The sequence below is a fragment of the Aotus nancymaae genome, unplaced genomic scaffold, assembly GCF_030222135.1.
Source record: "Aotus nancymaae isolate 86718 unplaced genomic scaffold, 86718_ANA_hifiasm-v0.15.2.pri h1tg000088l, whole genome shotgun sequence".
In the NCBI taxonomy this organism is placed as follows: Eukaryota; Metazoa; Chordata; class Mammalia; order Primates; family Aotidae; genus Aotus; species Aotus nancymaae.
In genome coordinates, this window is record NW_026988503.1 from 9,385,586 (window position 1) to 9,409,220 (window position 23,635).

Consider the following 23,635-nt stretch of genomic DNA (forward strand, 5'->3'; position numbering starts at 1 on the left):
CAGGAGAACTTCCCAACCTAGAAAGGCAGGCCAATATTCATGTCCAGGAAACACAGAGAACACCATAAAGATATTCCTCAAGAATAGCAACCACAAGGCCCATAATCGTCAGATTCACCAGGGTTGAAATGAAGGAGAAAATGCTAAGGGCAGCAAGAGAGAAAGGTCAGGTTACCCACAGAGGGAAGCCAGTCAGACTCACAGTGGATCTCTCAGCAGAAACCTGCAAGCCAGAAGAGAGTGGGACCAATATTCAACATCCTTAAAGAAAAGAACTTTCAACCTAGAATTTCATATCCAGCCAAACTAAGCTTCATAAGTGAAGGAGAAATAAAATCCTTTACAAACAAGCAATTGCTCAGAGATTTCATCACCAGCAGGCCTGCATTACAAGCGCTCCTAAAAGAAGTACTAAACATAGAAAGGAACAACCAGTACCAGCCACTCCAAAAACATACCAAATGGTAAAGAGCATCAACACACTGAAGAATCTGCATCAACTAACGGGCAAAACAGCCAGCTAGCATCAAAATGGCAGGATCAAATTCACACATAACAATATTAACCTTAAATGTAAATGGACTAAATGCTCCAATCAAAAGACACAGACTGGCAAATTGGATAAAAAGTCAAAAACACATCGGTGTGCTGTATCCAGGAAACCCATCTAACATGCAAGGATCCACATAGGCTCAAAATAAAGGGATGGAGGAAGATTTACAAGCAAATGGAGAGCAAAAAAAAAAAAAAAGCAGTAGTTGCAATCCTAGTCTCTGACAAAATAGACTTTAAACCAACAAAGATCAAAAGAGACAAAGAAGGGTGCTACATAATGGTAAAAGGATCAATGCAACAAGAAGAGCTAACGATCCTAAATGTATATACACCCAATACAGGAGCAACCATATATACAAAGCAAGTTCTTAATGACCTACAAAGAGACTTAGACTCCCACACAATAATAGTGGGAGACTTTAACACTCCACAGTCAATATTAGATCAACAAGACAGAAAATTAAGAAGGATATCCAGGACTTGAACTCAGATCTGGACCAAGAAAACCTGATAAACATTTACAGAACTCTCTACCCCAAATCTATGGAATATACATTCTTCTCAGCACCACATCACACCTACTCTAAAATTGACCACATAATTGGAAGAAGTAAATCACTCCTCAACAAATGCAAAAGAATGGAAATCATAACAGTCTCTCAGACCACAGTGCAATCAAATTAGAACTCAGAATTCAGAAACTAACCAACTCAGAACCACACAACTTCATGGAAACTGAACAACTGGCTCTTGAATGTTGACTGGATAAACAATGAAAGGAAGGCAGAAATAAAGATGTTCTTCGAAACCAATGAGAATGAAGACACAACACACCAGAATCTCTGGGATAGATTTAAAGCAGTGTCTAGAGGAAAATTTATAGCAATAAATGCCCACATGAGAAGAAGGAAAGATCTAAAATCGACACCCTGTTGTCAAAATTGAAAGAGCTAAAGGAGCAATAGCTCTCTAGCTATTGCTAAAGATTAAAAAAAAAAAAAAAAAAAAACTCGAAAACTAGCAGAAGACAAAAAATAACTAAGATCAGAGCAGAAGTGAAGGAGATAGAGACACAAAGAAAAACCTTCAAAAAATCAATAAATCCAGGAGCTGGTTTTTTGAAAAGATCAACAAAATAGACCAAAGCCCAAATTAGCAAAAAAGAAAAGAGAGAAGAATCAAATAGATGCAATGCAATAAAAAACGATAAAGGGGATATCACCACTGATTCCACAGAAATGCAAACAACCATCAGAGATTATGACAAATAACTATGCACATAAACCAGTAAACCTGGAAGAAATGGATAAATTCCTGTACACTTGCACCCTCCCAAGCCTAAACCAGGAAGAAGTTGAAACCCAGAATAGACCAATAACAAGGGCTGAAGTTGAGGCAGCAATTAATAGCCAACCAACCAACAAAAGCCATATCTAGATGGATTCACAGCTGAATTCTAGCAGACATACAAAGAGAAGCTGGTACCATTCCTTATGAAACTATTCCAAACAATCCAAAAAGAGAGAATCTTTCCCAAATCATTTAATGAGACCAACATCATTCTGATACCAAAACCCGGCAGAGACTCAACAAAAAAAGAAAACTTCAGGCCAATATCCATGATGAACATAGATGCAAAAATCTTCAATAAAATACTGGCAAGCTGATTGTAACAGCACATCAAAAAGCTTATCCATCCTTATCAAGTAGGATTCATCCGGGGGATGCAAGGCTGGTTCAACATATGCCAGTCTATAAACATAATTCACCACATAAACAGAACCAAAGACAAAAACCACATGATGATCTCAAAAGATGCAGAGAAAGCCTTTGACAAAATTCAACAGTCCTTTATGCTAAAGACTCTCAATAAACTAGGTATTGAAGGAACATATCTCAAAATAATAAAAGCTATTTATGAGAAACCTATAGCCAATATCATACTGAATGGGCAAAAACTGGAGGCATTCTCTTTGAAATTTGGCACTAGAAAAGGATACCCTCTGTCCCCACTCCTATTCAATATAGTATTGGAAGTTCTAACCAGAGCAATCTGGCAAGAAAAAGAAATAAAGCGAATTCAATTAGGAAAGGAGAAAGTCAAATTGTGTCTATTTGCAGACGACATGATTGTATATTTAGAAGACCCTATCATCTCAGACCAAAATCTCTTGAAACTGATGAGCAACTTCAGCTAAGTCTCAGGATACAAAATCAATGTGAAGAAATCACAAGCATTCCCATACACCAATAACAGACTTAAAGAGAGCCAAATCATGAGTGAACTCCCATTCACAATTGCTACAAAGAGAATAAAATACCTAAGAATACAACTAACTAAAGATGTAAAGGACCTCTTCAAGGAGAACTACAAACCACTGCTCAATGAAATAAGAGAGGACACAAACAGATGGAGAAACATTCCATGCTCCTGGTTAGGAAGAATCAGTATCATGAAAATGGCCATACTGCCCAAATTAATTTATAGATTCAACGCTATCCCCATCAAGCTACCAATGACCTTCTTCACAGAACTGGAAAAAACCACCTTAAACTTCATATGGATCCAAAAAGAGAGCCCACATAGCGAAGTCGATTCTAAGCAAAAACTACAAAGTTGGAGGCATCACACTACCTAACTTCAAATTATATTACAAGGTTACATACAGTAATCAAAACAGCATGGTACTGGTAACAAAACAGAAAGATAGACCAATGGAACAGAACAGAGGCCTCAGAGGCAATGCCACACATCTACAACCATCAGATCTTCGACAAACCTGACAAAAACAGGCAATGGGGAAAGGATTCCCTGTTTAATAAATGGTGTTGGGAAAACTGGCTAGCCATGTGCAGAAAGCAGAAACTGGACCCTTTCCTGACATCTTACACTAAAATTAACTCCAGATAGATTAAAGACTTAAACATAAGACCTAACATTATAAAAACCCTAGAAGAAAACCTAGGCAAAATCATTCAGGACTTAGGCATAGGCAAGGACTTCATGACTATAACACCAAAAGCAAAGGAAACCAAAGCCAAAATAGACAAATGGGATCTAATTAAACTCCAGAGCTTTTGCACAGCAAAAGAAACAATCATTAGAGTGAACTGGCAACCAATAGAATGGGAAAAAATTTTGCAATCTACCCATCTGACAAAGGGCTGATATCCAGAATCTACAAAGAACTAAAACAGATTTACAAGAAAAAAATCAAACAAACCCATTCAAAAATGGGCAAAGGATATGAACAGACACTTTTCAAAAGAAGACATATATGAGGCCAACAAACATATGAAAAAATGCTCATCATCACTAGTCATTAGAGAAGTGCAAATCAAAACCACATTGAGATACCATCTCACGTCAGTTAGAATGGCGATCATTAAAAAATCTGGGGACAACAGATGCTGGAGAGGATGTGGAGAAATAGGAACACTTACACTGTTGGTGGGAGTGTAAATTAGTTCAACCATTGAGGAAGACAGTGTGGCGATTCTTTGAAGACCTAGAAATGCAAATTTCATTTGACCCAGCAATCCCATTACTGGGTATATATCCAAAGGATTATAAATCATTATATTATAAAGAACCATGCACATGTATGTTCACTGCAGCACTGTTTACAATAGGAAAGACTTGGAACCAACTCAAATGCCCATAGGTGATAGACTGGACAGGGAAAATATGGCACATATACACCATGGAATACTATGTGGCCATAAAAAGGATTAGTTCATGTCCTTTGTAGGGACATGGACGAACCTGAAATCCATCATTCTCAGCAAACTGACACAAGAACAGAAAATCAAATACCACATGTTCTCACTCATAGGTGGGTGCTGAACAATGAGAACAACTCATAGGTTGGTGTTGAACAATGACAACACAGGGACACAGGGAGAGGAGCATCACACACTGAGGTCTATGGTCAGGGGGACTACGGGAGGGACAGTGGGGTGTAGAGAGTTGGGTGTGATAACATAGGGAGAAATGCCAGATATAGGTGATGGGGATGGAGGCAGCAAACCACATTGTGATGTATGTACCTATGCAACAATCCTGCATGTTCTTCACATGTACCCCAGAACGTCACATGCAATTAAAAAAAAAATATATATATATATATATACACAAAAGAATAAACAAATGACCATTTTTTTCCTCTACTGTCCCAATATTTGATCATTTTTATTTTAGAAATATATATACACATCGGTGTTAATGGAAAGTAAGACTTGTATTTCACTATTGATGACAGTAAGTTGAGCAACTTCCTTTCCCTCATCTTGAAAACCTAAGGCAAATAGTGTGTTTCCAACATGATACTCTAAATCTGGAGTGAAGAAAGCAAAGAAGAAAAGAAAGAATTTGTTTTGTATTTGTTTTTGTATTGTCAAAGGCTGAAGCAACATTAAATTTGGAGGAGAATGTAACTTAGAACTACCTAATCCATCTAGAGTAGGTAGAGGCAGAGATGCCTACTGAAGCATCCAGTGTCCTTCCATAGAAACATCTTTTTCCTCACCACGCATTCACAGAGATGTAATTTTGGTTTCTAACTATTAAGTTTCTTTTGATTTTAGCCAGGTCTGATACATTTGGACAATTTTCTAAGCTAATCATTATGTTTTCAAAAGATTCCTCTTATTTATGGATCACTTAGTTTATCCTTGTTGTACCCATATAAAAGCAAACTCTTATAATAACATTGGCAGGAATCAAAGAATAACAACCTACAAATATCTACTAATGACAAGAACACTTGCAAAAAAAAAAAAAAAAAGGTCAAAATCAAACTCTGGAAACTAAAAAAGGCTGGCAACAAAATGGGAAGCACTTATTCAAGAAAAACAGTGAAATCTAGATAAGAACAGTGAATTTTTAATATGCTTATTTTTATGTCCTTCCCTGTAGCACTGTGATTGCCATCAATCTCTACAAAATATTCCAAAAAACTGAAAATGAGAAAACATTTCCTAACTCATCCATGATGCCAGTATTACCTTGGTACGTAAATCGGACAGAAACATGATAACTCCAGACCAGTGTCTCTTGTGAATACAGATGTGAAATCTTCCACAAAATAATATTAAACAAAATACAGCAAAATATAAAATGGGTTACACACTGTGACTAAGCGTAATGTATTTGAAAAAGACAAGGTGTATTAACATCTGAAAATTATTAATTAAGTACACTATGCTAATTGAAAAAAGACAGAAATCACTTTCACACTTCAATAAATGCAGGAAAATCCAATACGCTTTTTGTGATAAAAACATTCATTGAACTAGGGACTGGATATTTACCCAGAATAGCCAATAATTAAAGACCAAAGACAGTGTAGTCACACTACATAATTTTAAAAACTACTACGAAGCTACAATAATCAAGAAAATGTGGTAATGGGGTAAAGACACACACATACACAATGTAATAGCATTGAAAGTATAAAAATAAACTCACGTTTATGGCCAATTGATTTCTGACAAGGGTGCCAAGAATTCAATGGGAAAGAAAGGTCTTTTCAACAAAAGCAGCTAGGAAAACATGCAAAAGAATGAAGTAGAACCACTATCTCATGCCACAGAAAAAATTAACTCAAAGTGGATCATATTTCTTAATTTAAGACCTTAAAGGTTTAAAATAGAAACCTTTAAAAAGACAACATAGAAATGCTTGTGATTTCTGCACATTGATATTGTATCCTGAGACTTTGCTGAAGTTGCTTATCAGTTTAAGGAGATTTTGGGCTGAGTTGATAGGTTCCTCTAAATATACAATCGTGTCATCTGCAAATAGAGACAATTTGACTTCCTCCTTTCTTAACTGAATACCCTTTATTTTTTTTCTTGCCTAATTGTTCTGGCTAGAACTTCCGATACTATATTGAATAGGAGTGGGGACAGAGGGCATCTTTGTCTAGTGCCAAAGTTCAAAGGGAATGCTTCCAGCTTTTGCCCATTCAGTATGATATTGGCTGTAGTTTTGTCATAAATAGCTTTTATTATTTTAAGATATGTTCCTTCAATACCTAGTTTATTGAGAGTCTTTAGCATAAATGGCTGTTGAATTTTCAAAGGCTTTCTCTGCATCTATTGAGATAATCATGTGGTTTTTGTCTTTGGTCTGTTTATATTGTGGATTACGTTTATAGACTTGCATATGTTGATACAGCCTTGCATCCCTGGGATGAATCCTACTTGATAGTGATGGATAAGCTTTTTGATGTGCTGTTGCAATCGGTTTGCCAATATTTTATTGAAGATTTTTGCATCTATGTTCATCATGGATATTGGCCTGAAGTTTTCTTTTTTTGTTGAGTCTCTGCCAGGTTTTGGTATCACGATGATGTTGGTCTCATAAAATGATTTGGGAAGGATTCCCCCTTTTTGGATTGTTTGGAATAGTTTCATAAGGAATGGTACCAGTGCCTCTTTGTATGTCTGGTAGAATTTGGCTGTGAACCCATCTGGACGTGGGCTTTTTTTGGTTGGTAGGCTATTAATTGCTGCCTCAACTTCAGCCCTTGTAATTGGTCTGTTAAAGGTTTCAACTTCTTCCTGGTTTAGGCTTAGGAGAGTGCAAGTGTCCAGGAATTTATCCATTTCTTCCAGGTTTACTGGTTTCTGTACATAGAACTGTTTGTAGTAATCTCTGATGGTAGTTTGTATTTCTGTGGAATCGGTGGTGATATCCCCTTTTTCATTTTTTATTGCATCTATTTGATTCTTCTCCTTTTTCTTTTTATCAGTGTACAGAAATCACAAGCATTTCTATACACCAAAAACAGACTAACAGAGAGCCAAATCATGCGTGAACTCCCATTCACATTTGCTACAAAGAGAATAAAATACCTAGGAATACAACTAACAAAAGATGTAAAGGACCTCTTCAAAGAGAACTACAAACCACTGCTCAAGGAAATAAGAGAGGAGACAAACAGATGGAGAAATATTCCATGCTCATGGTTAAGATGAAGCAGTATCAGGAAAATGGCCATACTGCCCAAAGTAATTTATAGATTCAACACTATCCCCATCAAGCTACCAATGACCTTCTTCACAGAACTGGAAAAAACCACCTTGAACATCATATGGAACCAAGAAAGAGCCCACATAGCCAAGACAATCCTAAGCAAAAAAAAAAAAAAACAAAAAACGAAAAAGCCTGAGGCATCACACTACCTGATTTCAAACTATACTACAAGGCTACAGTAATCAAAAGAGCGTGGTACTGGTCCCAAAACAGACATATAGCCCAATGGAACAGAACAGAGGCCTTGGAGGCAACGCCAGACATGTACAACCATCTGATCTTTGACAAACCTGATAAAAGCAATGGGGAAAGGATTCCCTGTTTAATAAATGGTGTTGGGAAAACTGGCTAGCAGTGTGCAGAAAGCACAAACTGGATGCCTTCCTGACACATTACACTAAAATTAACTCCAGACGAATTAAAGACTTAACATAAGACCTAACGCCATAAAAACCCTAGAAGAAAACCTAGGCAAAACTATTCAGGACATAGGCATAGGCAAGGACTTCATGATTAAAACACCAAAAGCATCGGTAACAAAAGCCAAAATAGACAAATGAGACCTAATTAAACTCCAGCGCTTATGTACACCCAAAGAAACAATCATTAGAGTGAACTGGCAACCAACAGAATGGGAAAAAATTTTTGTGATCTACCCATATGACAGAGAGCTAATATCCAGAATCTACAAAGAACTAAAACAGATTTACAAGAAAAAACAAACCCATCCAAAAGTGGGTGAAGGATAGGAACATACACTTTACAAAAGAAGACATATATGAGGCCAACAAACATATGAAAAAAATGCTCATCATCACTGATTATTAGAGAAATGCAAATCAAAACCACATTGAGATACCATCTCATGCCAGTTAGAATGGTGATCATTAAAAAATCTGGAGACAACAGATGCTGGAGAGGATGTGGAGAAATAGGAAAACATTTACACAGCGGGAGTGTAAACTAGTTCAACCATTGTGGAAGACAGCGCGGTGCTTCCTCAAGGACTTAGAAATAGAAATTCCATTTGACCCAGCAATCCCATTACTGGGTATGTACCCAAAGGATTATAAATCGTTCTAGTATAAAGACACATGCACATGTATGTTCGTAGTGGCACTGTACAATAGCAAAGATGTGGAACCAACCCAAATGCCCATTGACAATAGACTGGAGAAGAAAAATGTGGCACATATACACCATGGAATACTATGCAGTCATAAAAATGATGAGTTCATGTCCTTTGTAGAGACATGGATGAATCTGGAAACAATCATTCTCAGCAAACTGACACAAGAACAGAAAATCAAACACCACATGTTCTCACTCATAGGCTGGTGCTGAACAATAAGAACATATGGACACAAGAAGGGGAGCATCACACACTGGGTTCTGTTGAGGGGGGCAAGGGAGGGACAGCGGGCGGATAACATGGGGAGAAATTCCAGATGTAGGTGACGGAGGGATGGAGGCAGCAAACTACATTGCCACGTGTGTACCTATGCAACAATCCTGCATGATCTGCACATGTACCCCAGAACCTAAAGTACAATAAAAAAAGAACAGAAGCAAAAAATAAAAATAAAAAGACAACATAGGTATAAATCTTCATGAACATAGATTAGAAAATTTTTTTTAGATATACCAATAAAACCACATGCAAAATAAATAAATGGAATTTCATTAAGTTAATAACTTTTGTGCTTCACAAGACACTATGAAGAAAATTGGAGAGCATCAGGAAAAACAGCTAAAGCATGCTGGGTTTAATACCTAGGTTATGGGTTGAGAGGTGCAGCAAATCACCATGGCACATGTTTATCTATGTAACAAACCTGCACATCTTGCATGTGTACTACAGAATTTAAAACTAGAAAAAAAATAAAATTCATAGAATGGGAGAAAATATTTACAATTCTTAATGTCTGATAGCGGCCTTATAACCAGAGTAACAAAATGTAAAAGGAACATTTATAACTCAACAATAAAAAGAAAACTAACCCCAAGAGAAAAATGAGAAAATATTTCAATAGAGCTTTCTCCAAAGAAGGTAAACAAAAAAGATACCCAAAAATAATTAGACATGAGGAACTAGAGAAATGCATATAAACCCACAATAAGATATTACTTCAAATATACTGGGATTATTTTAATAAAATCACAAGCCTAGGCAAAAATGTGAAAAGACTGGTAACCTCATACATTGCTATTGTGAATAGAAAATGGTGCAGCCACTTTGGAAAACAGTTTTGCAGTTCCTCCAAAAGTGAAACTAAGAGTTAACCATATGACTCAATCCCACACTTAGGTATGTACCCAAAAGAATCAAAAACATGTTCAAACAAAAAGGCATATATTGTAGTTTAAGTCATAACAGTCAAAATATGGAAACAACTCAAATGTCCTATTGATGATGTATTAACAAATGGGATAAAGCTTAATAATGGAATATTGTTCATTCATAAAAGGAATGAAAGACCGATACATACTACCTTGAATGGACTTTAAAACATTATGCTACATCAAAGAAACCATACACAAATGGCCACAAATTGTAAAATTATTTTTACATGAAATACTCAGAATGGGCAAATCCATAGAGGTATATAGTAGATTAACAGCTGCTAAGAAAGACTGGGTTATTAAGACTGACACTGGTACCAAAACAGAGATATAGACCAATGGAACAGAACAGAGGCGTCGGAAGCGACACAACATATCTACAACCACCCGATCTTTGACAAACCTGACAAAAACAAGCAATGGGGAAAGAAATCCCTGTTCAATAAGTGGTGTTGGGAAAGCTGGCTAGCCATATGCAGAAACTCGACCCCTTCCTGACACCTTACACTAAAATTGACTCCAGATGGATTAAAGACTTAAACATAAGACCTAACACCATAAAAACCCTAGAAGAAAACCTAGGCAAAACCATTCAGGACATAGGCGTAGGCAAGGACTTTATGACCAAAACACCAAAAGCATTGGCAACCAAAGCCAAAATAGACAAATGGGACCTAATCAAACTCCACAGCTTCTGCACGGCAAAAGAAACAGTCAATAGAGTGAATCGGCAACCAACAGAATGGGAAAAAATTTTTGCAGCCTACCCGTCTGACAAAGGGCTGATATCCAGAATTTACAATGAGCTAAAACAGATTTACAAGAAAAAAACAAACAAGCCCATTCAAAAATGGGTGAAGGATATGAACAGATACTTTACAAAAGAAGACATACATGAGGCCAACAAGCATATGAAAAAATGCTCATCATCACTGGTCATTAGAGAAATGCAAATCAAAACTACATTGAGATACCATCTCATGCCAGTTAGAATGGCGATCATTAAAAAATCTGGAGACAACAGATGCTGGAGAGGATGTGGAGAAATAGGAACACTTTTACACTGTTGGTGGGAGTGTAAATTAGTTCAACCATTGTGGAAGACAGTGTGGCGATTCCTCAAGGACCTAGAATTAGAAATTCCATTTGACCCAGCAATCCCATTACTGGGTATATATCCAAAGGATTATAAATCGTTCTACTATAAGGACACATGCACACGAATGTTCATTGCAGCACAGTTTACAATAGCAAAGACCTGGAACCAACCCAAATGCCCATCAATGATAGACTGGACAGGGAAAATGTGGCATATATACACCATGGAATATTATGCAGCCATCAAAAACGATGAGTTCACATCCTTTGTAGGGACATGGATAAACCTGAAAACCATCATTCTCAGCAAGCTGACACAAGAACACAAAATCAAACACCACATGTTCTCACTCATAGGCGGGTGTTGAACAATGAGAACACATGGACACAGGGAGGGGAGCACTATACACTGGGGTCTGTTGGGGGGGAGTGGGGGGGACAGCAGGGGGGTGGGAAGTTGGGGAGGGATAGCATGGGGAGAAATGCCAGATATAGGTGAAGGGGAGGAAGGCAGCAAATCACACTGCCACGTATGTATCTATGCAACAACTTTGCATGTTTTTCACATGTACCCCAAAGCCTAAAATGCAATAATAATAATAAAAAAAAAGACTGACAGTGTTGGGTACAGGATTGCATTTAAGTATGACAAAAATGCTTTGGCATATGCTAGTGGTAATGTCCACTCATCTAAATACATTCAAACACACTGAATTCTATACTTTAAATTTTAATTAGCTTTATGGTATGTGAATTATATCTGAAACCAAACCAAACAAATACAACCCCATGATATATTTAACATACATTGTATAGCATATAAAAATTCATAACAATCAGTGTTATTTACCAATTTCTCCTCAAAATACTTAAGTGAAATAGTGCATTGTAGTAATGTCTTATTCAATTTTATATGACATAAAGCATCATGAAAAAAGATACTATATAAAATTATGGGCTTAAAGACTGAAGTGATAAAATAAAAATTTGTAGCATACTTAAAAAACTGTGGTCTTAATTCCCTAGGCAGATACTTTGCTCCCTCGATGTCACAGAATTTAAATGCATATAATTTTTGTATGTTACTTTATCCAGCAGAATAATCATTTATTGATAACTGTGAAAAATTTTAAACCACATAGTTTTAGCAGCTACAGAACTCATGTGACTTTCTCATAAAATCGTGTAAGATTTTTTTTTCACATAAATCAAAGGGTAAAAAGCTAGGTAAGTCAAAACATATTTTGAGTTTTCATTTTTTTTAGTTTTTAAAATTTTACTTTAGACTCTAGCTTCATGTCACTGGAATGTATAGTATGTTTTTCTATATTCGATTTTGTAATAACACTGCATGCCACACATAGATACAAATTAATGACGTGGCTAATAACATGACATACTTTAGTTTCTGAACAAGTAGCAAACTAGCACAAGCTGTTGGTTTAACACTCACACCCAATCCTGCCAATTATACTGAAGAGAGAGTAATCATACATATTTGAGAACCTAACATCAGTTGTGACATTCTGAGTGAGACAAAAATTTAGAGCACTGCCTTGAGAGAATATCTGGGAGGAAAACTTGATATGTTCTTTTTATATGACCCCATATTGTTCCCTTAGGAAGAGTTGCTGCATGTTCCGTACTGCTAAGTGATGAACCGTAAGCGTCAGTGCAGACCTTGTCAGAACTGAAATGTTAACATCAGAATGCCGTCAGATCCCAGCTTGAACGAGGACTTTTGAACAGCAGAAGCAAATAGACTTGCTGGTCATGAATATTACCTTCCCATTTAAGCTACCAGCTCTAAGGTTAAGGCATCCACAGATAAGAAAGAAAATCTCGTGAGGATTAATGTGCAAAAGGAAGTAAACAGATGCGATCCCTGAGGCCTACATACTGGGGATAACAGCAAATAGGTTGAGCAAAGTCAGCTTATAGGGTTAGGGATTCATGCCCAGCTGTAATTCCCTCAGCTACTCCTGATGTTTTAGTAAGATACAAAAAATAACATATGCCTCAGCCCTTCATACAGTTACCCACAGTATCTGATACTGGCCACTTGAGTACTCAGATGAAAGGATTACTTATTACAGAGGTCACAACTACAACTAATCAGAATTAGAAGAGAAAGAGAAACAAAAAGATGGTTATAAGAAATGGTGGGAGATGAGGAACAGGAATAAGAGCAGGAAAGAAACAGTAGAAAAAAAGGAGAACAAGGATGAACCATAGAGAAAGAGGAGAGACAAAAAAAAAAAAAAAAGAATTGGAGAAGGAGAGAAGAGGAAGCTAAATCCACAACAAAAAGAACTGAAGAAGCAGATAGGAATTTGAAATGGAAACAGTGCACAGCCTAACAGAGATGAGGGAGGATATGAAAACCACTAAGAAGAAAGCAATTACAATAAATTAAGGGGTAGTAAGAACATAAAAAACCAACAATTGACATTAAGATATCAGTACATGAAATATATACCATGATGCCTGCAGATTAAGAACAATTTGGAAAGCTAATAAAGTTATCTATCAGGAAGGGATAAAGATAAAAATATAAAATAATAACATGATAGATTAAACAAGAAATATCACCATCTATCCAATAGAAGTCCCTGGAAGATGGAGGAAGGCAAATAAAAGACTGTAACACTACATCGGAAGATCAGCAATCTTAGGCCAAGGGTGTTTATTGTATTTGAGCAGGATACATAATACTGAACTTCCTATTACTGATCATAAAGGAATATGACTGATTTTTTTAATACATATTTTTTAATTGTACTTTAGGTTTTGGGGTACATGTGCAGATCATGCAGGATTGTTGCATAGGTACACACATGGCAATGTGGTTTGCTGCCTCCATCCCCCCGTTACCTACATCTGGCATTTCTCCCCATGTTATCCCTCCCCAACCTTCCTACCCCCTGCTGTCCCTCCCCTAGTCCCCACCAACAGACCCCAGTGTGTGAAGCTCCCCTTCCTGTGCCCATGTGTTCTCATTGTTCAACACCTGCCTATGAGTGGGAATATGTGGTGTTTGATTTTCTGTTCTTGTGTCAGTTTGCTGAGAATGACGGTTTCCAGATTCATCCATGTCCCTACAAAGGACATGAGGAATATGACTGATTCTAAAGGAAGCACTCTGTCTCATGGGAGAACACAGATATCTTGTGCCCCCATCAATCTGGCTTCAACTGACTGAACCTGTTATTGGTGTGTAAATCAAAGGCAGTTTTCCACAAAAGCATTGTCAGCCATCTTATCACTTTCTCCGTCTACCCGCATCAATCTGTGTATATTTAATTTCTTTAAATTTTACTTTGGATTGATGGTAGAGTAGACATCAATGCAAAATACAGTGCCGGGAACGTGGGCATTGAACGACTATTAATTTTGCTTACCTATGAATGTCTAAATCTATGGATTTGCAATTAAACTCTTATCTGTCTATATGCATATTCTAAATATAGGAAAAGAAGAACTTAGCCAATTTGCTGACTAAGTTTAGATTTTCAAATTTGTACTTCTTACAATGCTCACAAGATAAACTGTAAATTCAGGAACTGTTAGTCTTTATTAAATTGCTCTTTAAAATATTTATATAAGACTTCACCATTTACAAAATGGTTCCATAATCATTTTAAGTATTGTATTTTTATCTATTTAGTAACGTTGAATTGGTGGCAAATCAGAAAACCAAGGCTGAGTTTAAATGCTGGCCCCACATCATTCAAATAGAAAGTGATAAATTCAAGACGCACATAGAGATCTTCTGAATCCAGATACAGTTCTCCCTAGTTTCAGGTTACTCTATGGTAGGGAATAGACAAATCCTATCAAAATGACCTGTGGTGCCTGCGAATGTGTTGCTCTTTCTCTAAACCTGTATTACCCTTTTTCCCACAGATTTTTCAAGGTGGAATCAATTAGATGCAAAGACACAGAATTGCTTATTCGGTAATGTGAGAGAAAGCCACCTTAAGTTTTACTCAATCCACATTAAGGATTTTTCCGTCTGGGTTGCAGTACTTTGGCCTTTCCATGTCACTTCATTTTTCCATATTACATGATCTTTGAGGACAGCTTGAGGTCTACTTTGAGGATGGCTTGGGATCTACTCTTTTTGGAAACTTTAACATCTATCTCAAGAGTTTAAATTAACATTAGTAAACACAGGAAGAAGTCAAGACATTTAAATAAAAAATATCCATCAAATAAGCCCATAATTCACCTAAAGGTAATGATAATTGATGGCATGTCGTAGTTTGGATTTTGTCCCCCCAACACTCATGTTGAAATTCAATCTCCAGTGTCAGAGGTGGGGCATACTGGGAGATGTTTGGATCATGGGAGAAGACCCCCCATGAATGGCTTGGTGCTGTCCTCACAGTAATAAGGTCTTCTTTTCTTAGTTCCCTCAAATGCTGATTGTTAAAAAGAGCCTGAAACATGCTTCTGTCTCTCTTGCTTCCCTCTAACCTGTGATCTCTTAATACATTGCCTCCTTTGCCTTCTGTCATGAGTGAAAGCAATTTGAAACTTTCACTAAAGGCCCAATATTCCAGCTAGAAGAATCATAAGCCAAAAAATTTTTCTATGTAAATTACCCAGTCTCAGGTATTCCTTGATAGCAACACAAATTTACTAAGAAAGGCATCAGTAATATTGTAAATGTATATTTTTTATCAGTAACATACTTCTAAAATTAATACAAATAAAGTAAGAGATCTTACCTAGACCATGTCTATGTGTTGCCATTGGTGGTAAGACAGTCCATGTCTTGGTTTTGGGATTGTAACATTCGACAGTGTTCAATGTCTTTAAGCCGTCTCGACCTCCAATTACAAAGAGTTTGTCATCAATAACAGCCACACCAAACTGCAACCTCCTGCCGTTCATCATCCCTGCCTGGATCCACAAATTTGTTCTCAGATCATATTTCTCTATAGTTGTAGCTCCTGGTAAAACATAAAATCAAAAAGTCACCAATTCACCAATTGCTATAAATCCAACAAACAACCCGCCAAAGCACAATACAAATTAGGATGTGAAAACACTCTTGTCATACTCATTTAAAAAAAAAAAAAACAAGTGGCAGAAAAACAAAAGGAGTAGTAATTCAACTACTTTATTTTCTCTTCTTGGCAGACATGAATGATCCAAATAGACACAAATGTTCATTTTCTTTGAATTACATAATGATCTCATGCTAAACTATTGATTCAACAGAAACATTGTTGAGCTTGACTCAGTTCTGTCAGTGGATTTTACAACTTCCCTCCATCACCTTTGTCATTAAAAAATGTAGCACAATTCCAGCTTGAAAAATAGTTGTGAAAGCCCTTTTACGTAAATAAGCTATGCATGTTATTTGTATAATTTCTGAAAGTGAACTTAATTAAATAAAATATTACCATTTTTTTCTTTAAATTTGTCATATGCCTTAAATAACTGAAGGTTTTAAAAGTCAATTGCAAGATACATAGGCAAATATTTGCTATGCTTTTTAAACCAGCTTTTAGAAAATGATCTGGAGAATAGCTTAATAGAATTTTATAAAATGATCTTCTATCCCGAACATTCATGTTAGAATCTCTAAATAATATAGCTTATATTTCCTAAAAGCTTTTAACATATAAGTTTATGAAATGCAAAATAAAATAGAAATTGAAAGAAGCAGCTAAATCGCTGGTGAGATTTGTTTTAACGGGTTTAATTACCCAATTCTCATTAAAAATGCCTGTCTAGAACAAACTCCCCAATGTTTATATGATATAAGCTAACAAACACTGATCTTGATGTAGTACTTGACTTATTGTTCAGACTCACCTTAACCAATGTTTCATCTTTAATAATGAAACATTTCTACAAAGGAAATTAACATTCTTGTGTACCTTTGCTTAAACACTAATTATCTATTTTACTTGTAGTAAAAGTTTGCAAATCTAGGGAATACATTCCTCTGGGGCTAATTTGCTCTTTAGAACCAAACCAGTAATAAACTAAATGAATATAAACACTTGGTATCAGAAGTTTTGCTAATTAAAGTAAAAAATGATATAATTTATGCTCAATTTTTACTTAAAGGTAATAGCAATAATGATTTAGATACTAAATTAGATATATTAAACCTGCTTTCTCATATTTCTAGAAATAAAGGTTCATTACAATATATAACTAATTTTGAAGTATTAGGAAATTATTGTTATTGTTAGAATAAAAATAAATTGCAATGTTCACAAAAGTTATTCAATACTGTTAATTAACATGTACAATATTTTTAATATATATTATATTTTAATATATTATATTGGATATTGAATGTTTTATTCATTTGCCTTCAAATCAAAATTCTAAAGCCAACCACGTAGTTGAATAACTTTAGTTTGTATTCTCAAAGCTTCATAACTTTTGTATTATCTGAATATATAACTAAAAATGAAGAGTTATACAAAGATGGCCTGGTGCATGGCTCACTCTTGTAATCCCAGCACTTTGGGAGGCTGAGGCAGGTGGATTACCTGAGGTCAGGAGGTTGAGAGCAGCCTGGCCTCGAACTCTGGTGAAACCCTGTCTCTACTAAAAATCACACACACATGCACACACACACACAATTAGCTGGGCATGGTGGCTCACACCTGAAGTCACAGCTACTTGGAGAGGCTGAGGGAAAAGAATAATTTGAACCTGGGATGCGGAGATTGCAGTGAGCCAAGATTGCACCACTGCACTCCAACCTGGGCTTAAGAGTGAGACTCAGTCTCAAAAAAAAAAAAATGTTATACACAGATATCTGTCTCTTGTAACTAACTTTTGACTGATGATGGCAGAAGAGTGTTACCTAATCCTAATTAACACAATCCCATTAGACTCCTCATATTTTCTGGTATGGGTGGACAAGGAAGAAAGTATTTGGACAACTGTAATTCCCACAGCCTCCAAAGCCTTGCTCAAAATCTTTGCAGGGAATCTGAGGTCCAGTTACCCTCCTCAGAGGAAATAGTTAGAAATGAGTGAAATTAAGACTTCTGAGGAACCAAAGGAGTTGCAATTCAAAAAGGAAAAGTCAGGAATTGACTCATCCAAATAAGCCAGCTATGTCTTAAATCTCAACACATACAGGATTTTTAACCTTTACAGTTTTTCCTGTAACTTCAGTCTTCAAAAGTGACCTATTCACTTATCCTAATAAATAGCTACAGCAGAAATAGGAGCTCATTCCCATCTTTGCTTTTCAAATGAGAATTTATATTAATTTACTATGGGTACTGTTAAAAATATTTCAAATTTAGTGAAAAATAACACAGATGTGTTATCTTACAGTTCAGGAGGTCAGAAGTCTGAAATGGTTCTGATGCACTAAAATCAAAATGTTGCCAGGGCTAATTTCTTTCAGGAGGCTGCAGGTGAAAATCAGTTCTCTTGCCTTTTCCATCTTCTAGAACAGGGGTCCCCAACTTCCAAGCCATGGACCGGTCATTGTCTGTGGTCTGTTAGGAACCAGGATGCACAGCAGGAGGTGAGCAGCACCCTGAGCTCCACCTGCTGTCAGACCAGCCGTGGCATTAGATTCTCATACAAGTGCAAACCCTATTGTGAACTGCACATGGGAGGGATCTAGGTTGCTCATTCTTATGAGAATCTAATGTCTGATGACTTGAGGTGGAACAGTTTCATCCTGAAACCAACCCCCACTCTCCCACCCCTGTCCATGGAAAAATGTTCTCCCACCAAACCAGTCTCTGGTGCCAAAAAGGTTGGGGACCGCTGTTCTAGAGGCCACAACATTCCTTGTTGTCCCCTTTTCTATCCCCAAAGCCAGCAACATTGCATTTCTCTAACATTGACCCTTGTGATTACATTGGGCTTATCCCAATATAATCGGTCATAATGTAGAATAATCTGCTTATGTTACATTCAGCTGGTTAACAACCTTAATTCCTTCATGAATTTTATCCCTCTCTTGCTGTGTAATGTAACATAGTCACGGGTTCCAGGGTTTAGGATATGGACATTTTTTTGTGTGTGGCAGGAAGTGCATTATTCAGCCTACCTCAGAAACCAAGGCCTATTTATATTCCAGTCTTAAATCTTTCTTAATTTAGCAATACAAAATGAAAAAGGATCTTTTATATTTGTAGAGCTTACTCATACTAGCCAATGTAATTGATTTTCTTTTTCAAATGTCAGCAGGTATTATAAATGTTTTATCCTCTTTTTAAGAAGAATAAAATTAAGATATGCTTTCTCTTTTTCTAATGAAAGTTATTAATAATAATATTGTTTATGGAATTTCCTCACCAATGTACTTTACCAGCTGCCTGTCTGAGCCTCCTAATTCTATTATTATTAGTTTGTCAATCTGTGAGTTCGGTTGTTTTCTTTTGTTTATGAGTATATGTATTCCCCTAGCTATTTTCTGAGTCAGAAGAAAAGGACAAAACCATTACTGAGTAACTTTAGCCTTTGTTGTTCCTCAGAGCAAAAGCAGTATGTTTCATAATAAAGATTACAAACAGAGTACAAGTTAGAGTGGACTGCTGCAGTGGTATGTAATAAATTTGGAAGGGATTAAAAAGAAAAGTTTACTTTAAGACATAATTACTTTGGGGTTACTCTGTTAATGAAACCATCACTGGTATCTCAAAAACCTATAAGGTGAAGGTGAATTACTTTGTGGGTAGAATATACATTATTTAGGTGATGACTATACCCTAAACCCCTGAGTGGACCACTATGCAATCCATGCATGTAACAAAATTGCACATATACCCCATACATTTATTCAAAATATAATAAAATGTGGGACTGCAGGCATGATAGAGTGCTGACCACTTTTGTTAACTGAAGAATGCCAACTCTACCTAAAAATAACAATTGCTACTTTGTTATTGCCATTGGAAATTCTGGCTTAGTATTGCCAGGGTTTTTGACTTATTAACAGGATGCAGAAATCTAGATTTTTAAAATGTTCACTCTTCAAACAATAAACATATATAACTAATTTAAATCATGTTTAAGTACATTAAAACCAGCACATGGCCACATCTGCCACAGAAAACTATTATTAGGAGTGGTTATATCCATATGTTGTTTTTCCTCTTAATTGATTATGATCCATTAGTTGTAAATGCATTAAATTCAAGACCACTGCCATTAGAAACATGTCAAGGTTGCATTAGCTTTATTAGGAAATTATGTTATCATTCTGTGAGCTATCATTTTGTACAGTAATATTATTTTATAAAATGTATACTATAAAAAAATCTAAAAGAATTTGCAAAGAATCTTAACCTAATGTACTTAATACAATTCAAAGGTGAATCTCATTCACCATATATAGAAAATGTGAAATAATGTTAGGAATTTTTCTACTTGATATAAGACAACATATGATATATATATATGTAATGTTATAAACTTGATAATTCATTATTGACTATATTCAGTAAAAGGCTAGGTATATAGCATTTATAGTAATATCAAATTTTGATATTGAGTTATTAGAAATAATTCCTGAAATGCCCATTGATCACTTTCTATAAAAAGTATTCACAAGGCTGGTATGAGTGCATTTACAACTAATGGATTATAATCAATTACTGATTTCTTTGTTCGTTCTTCATTTCCACTGCTTCACTCAACCAGTCTTAAACCAAAGTATTCATAAAACCAAGAGAATTCATGATACATGTATTATTAAGAGCTACTTGACACTTTATGCATATTTTAATTGAAATATTATTCTTAAATAGTGAACAAAGGTGTTTTGTGCAGAGTTTATAAATAAGATCTTAATAAATAATGTTTACTGAGTATTTCCTTTGCTCTAAGAGCTTTGCCTACATTAGTACGTTTCATTTTATAAAAGCCTGATGAGATACATATTATTGTGTCAATTTGACATAATAAAAAACAAATTACAAAAAACTTTAATTGCTTGCACAGTATCTCTCAGATAATACCTGGTACATCCACAATATTAACCTGGCTCTAGAGCCCACTCTGAGAAACACTTCTTTTTACAACATCATCCCAGATGTAAAAAGAGTTAATTGCAATTAATATATGCAGTGGGAAGAATTATAAAATTCCCCTTCCTGAGATTGCATGACCTATTTTACAGAACCTCTGCATATGTTGAATGTCAGTCCATGAACTGCTATGCTATGTAGCATTGTTGACTTTACAATAGGAATAATACCTTGTTGATCTGATGAGTGGTCCCCTGAAAGTGAGAGATTTTTCTGTCTAGTGGTAGAAGGGGAAGGAGAGCTTCCTCCAGTTACTGGTAGAAGGGAAAATCAGAGAGTCTGAAGCATGAACAGGACTTGACTTACTGTTCCTGGCTTGAAGATGGAGAGGGCCATATGAGAAGGAACACAAGTGGTCTCTAGAAGCTGAGAGTAATCCTGACTTGACAGCCAGCAAAAAAACAGTACCTCAGTTCTACAACCACAAGGAATACATTTTGTTAACAATCAAAATAAATTTGGAAGAGCTCCAGATGAGAGTATAGCCTAGTGAACACCTTGATTTCAGCCTTTTGAGATCTTGAGCAGAAAATTCAGACATGCCACCCCAGACTTCTAACCTACAGAACTCTGAGGTCCTAGATAGCAGTGGCTTTAGGCCACTGTGTCTATGGTAATTTGTTACAGCAGCAGTACAGTATAGTTCTTTCAAATTTGATTTTTATAATTTATAATGCATTGGTTTTCAAGTTCAATAATTTAACTAGAAGACATTAGATATAATACAAATACAAAAGTACATTTCTCACAACAAAACAAACAGTAGACTCCTTTCTCAAAATAAAAAACTGAGAAGTGGTCAAGATGTTATCCAAAATGCAGTTCTGGGTCTTGCTGCAGATGTTTACTTATATAGGCAAATATAATTATTTTGGAGGGAGGAAAAATAGTAATTAATGTTTGTACACTCTATTTTAGCAATGCAGATAGCAGAATTTGTTGCTGTATCTATAATTCAAGTAAAAAGCAACTTCATTTATCTTGCATACAGCACAGAATTCAGTGATAAAAAGTTTTCTGAAATGACAAAAGAGATGTCACAAGAAGCTCCTAAAAGAAGATAAAGCTCTCTTATTCAACTCGCCAGAGAGGTCTTTACCTGCTCTCACAATGACTTTTTAGTGCAATTTTAATACAATATTAATAACTAGACTTCTAAGCCATTTTATAACCCTATGAAGTAGAATGCTTTAGGACAATTTAAAGCAGGAATGGGTGACAGTGAGAAAATAATCAGGAAAAAAAGTGCATCAACTTAAATAGAAAAATTGCTTATGGTTATTAAACAACAACAACAAACCATAAAACCCATATTATACAATACCTAAAGGACATCCTGACCTAACACTTTGGTGAACTTGATGCCATCAAATCATTAGGAAAAAGTTATGTTTATATATTGTCTTTTAAAAAGCAGTAAATAGTGAGAAGCATTTTGGAATACTTTAAAATCAAAACCATTTTTTTATGATCCATAAAACAGACTTCAAGCTTTAAAAAATATTATTATAAAGAATTACTTATTTTTTTCAATGTTTTATATTATAAACATTTCATTGACTTTCATGTATTCATATTTCTATGAAAAATAAAGCTTTAGCATAACATTTTTATACTTATATAAAAGATATCATTGCAAGGGTAATATTTTTCCAGCACAAATAATAGTCTCTATTTTCTAAGGAATTTGTTATATAACAGTGGCCTTGCAAACATTTCTAAATCATTATAATTCCAAATGTGCCAAATAAGCAACCAAAATATTCCATATCAGTTCCTGATAAAATATTAATAGAGTAATACATAGCTGTGTATAGCAATATAAACTTATCATTAAACTTAATGCTAGATGCTGAAGTAGATACATAAATTTTGAAAATCCAGGATTTTGCTTGCTATTAAACTAATCTCATTGAAATGAGAAAATACAAAAAGAACTCTATGTCTTGGCTCATTAACTAAGGAAAAGAATACAGGCCACATTTCTATTGTATGTATTACACGTGATAGTTCACCTTAATAACTAAAAATTGTTACTTTTAAAATGTTAGAGAAAATACAGCACTTCTAGAAGCAGGCAAATCAGAAAAGCAGAATACAAGTCAGTACAATTTTTAAATAAAAATTAAAATCATTTAGATAGTGGAAAGAAGAGAATAACTTATTTAAGTTAGCACCATTAAGACCAAATCATCTAAAAATAAAATTAGCAAGTTAAGTGCCAGCTCTAGATGAAAAACAAAATCAAAAACAAAACAACACTAAAACTCTAAAAAAAACCACAAAAACACCAAAAGTCTGTTGAGAGATGTTTGTTGAATTTATGGAAAAAAAATACAAAACTACACTGATTCTGAATGATATTACTTACAAAGAAATGCCAGTATAATTTTATAAATTTCTTGTAAAAATATTATTAAATGTTATAATAAATTGCAGAATTTATTATTTAACATTTTATGTTATATAATAATACAAATTGCAGAATTTATTAGCATTTTGTTATATAATACAAATTGCAGAATTTATATAACATTTAATATAAAATTACAGAATTTATATA

General features: G+C 35.3%; 1 protein-coding gene across 1 annotated transcript in view; it reads right to left on the reverse strand.

Moving 5' to 3' along the window:
• Positions 1–23,635, reverse strand: part of KLHL1 (kelch like family member 1) — a 411,066-nt gene that overhangs the window by 92,250 nt on the left and 295,181 nt on the right. The window contains exon 7 of the mRNA XM_021667180.2: positions 15,772–15,996. Coding sequence (XP_021522855.2) covers positions 15,772–15,996 — 225 coding nt within the window. The remainder of the gene's footprint in view (positions 1–15,771; positions 15,997–23,635) is intronic.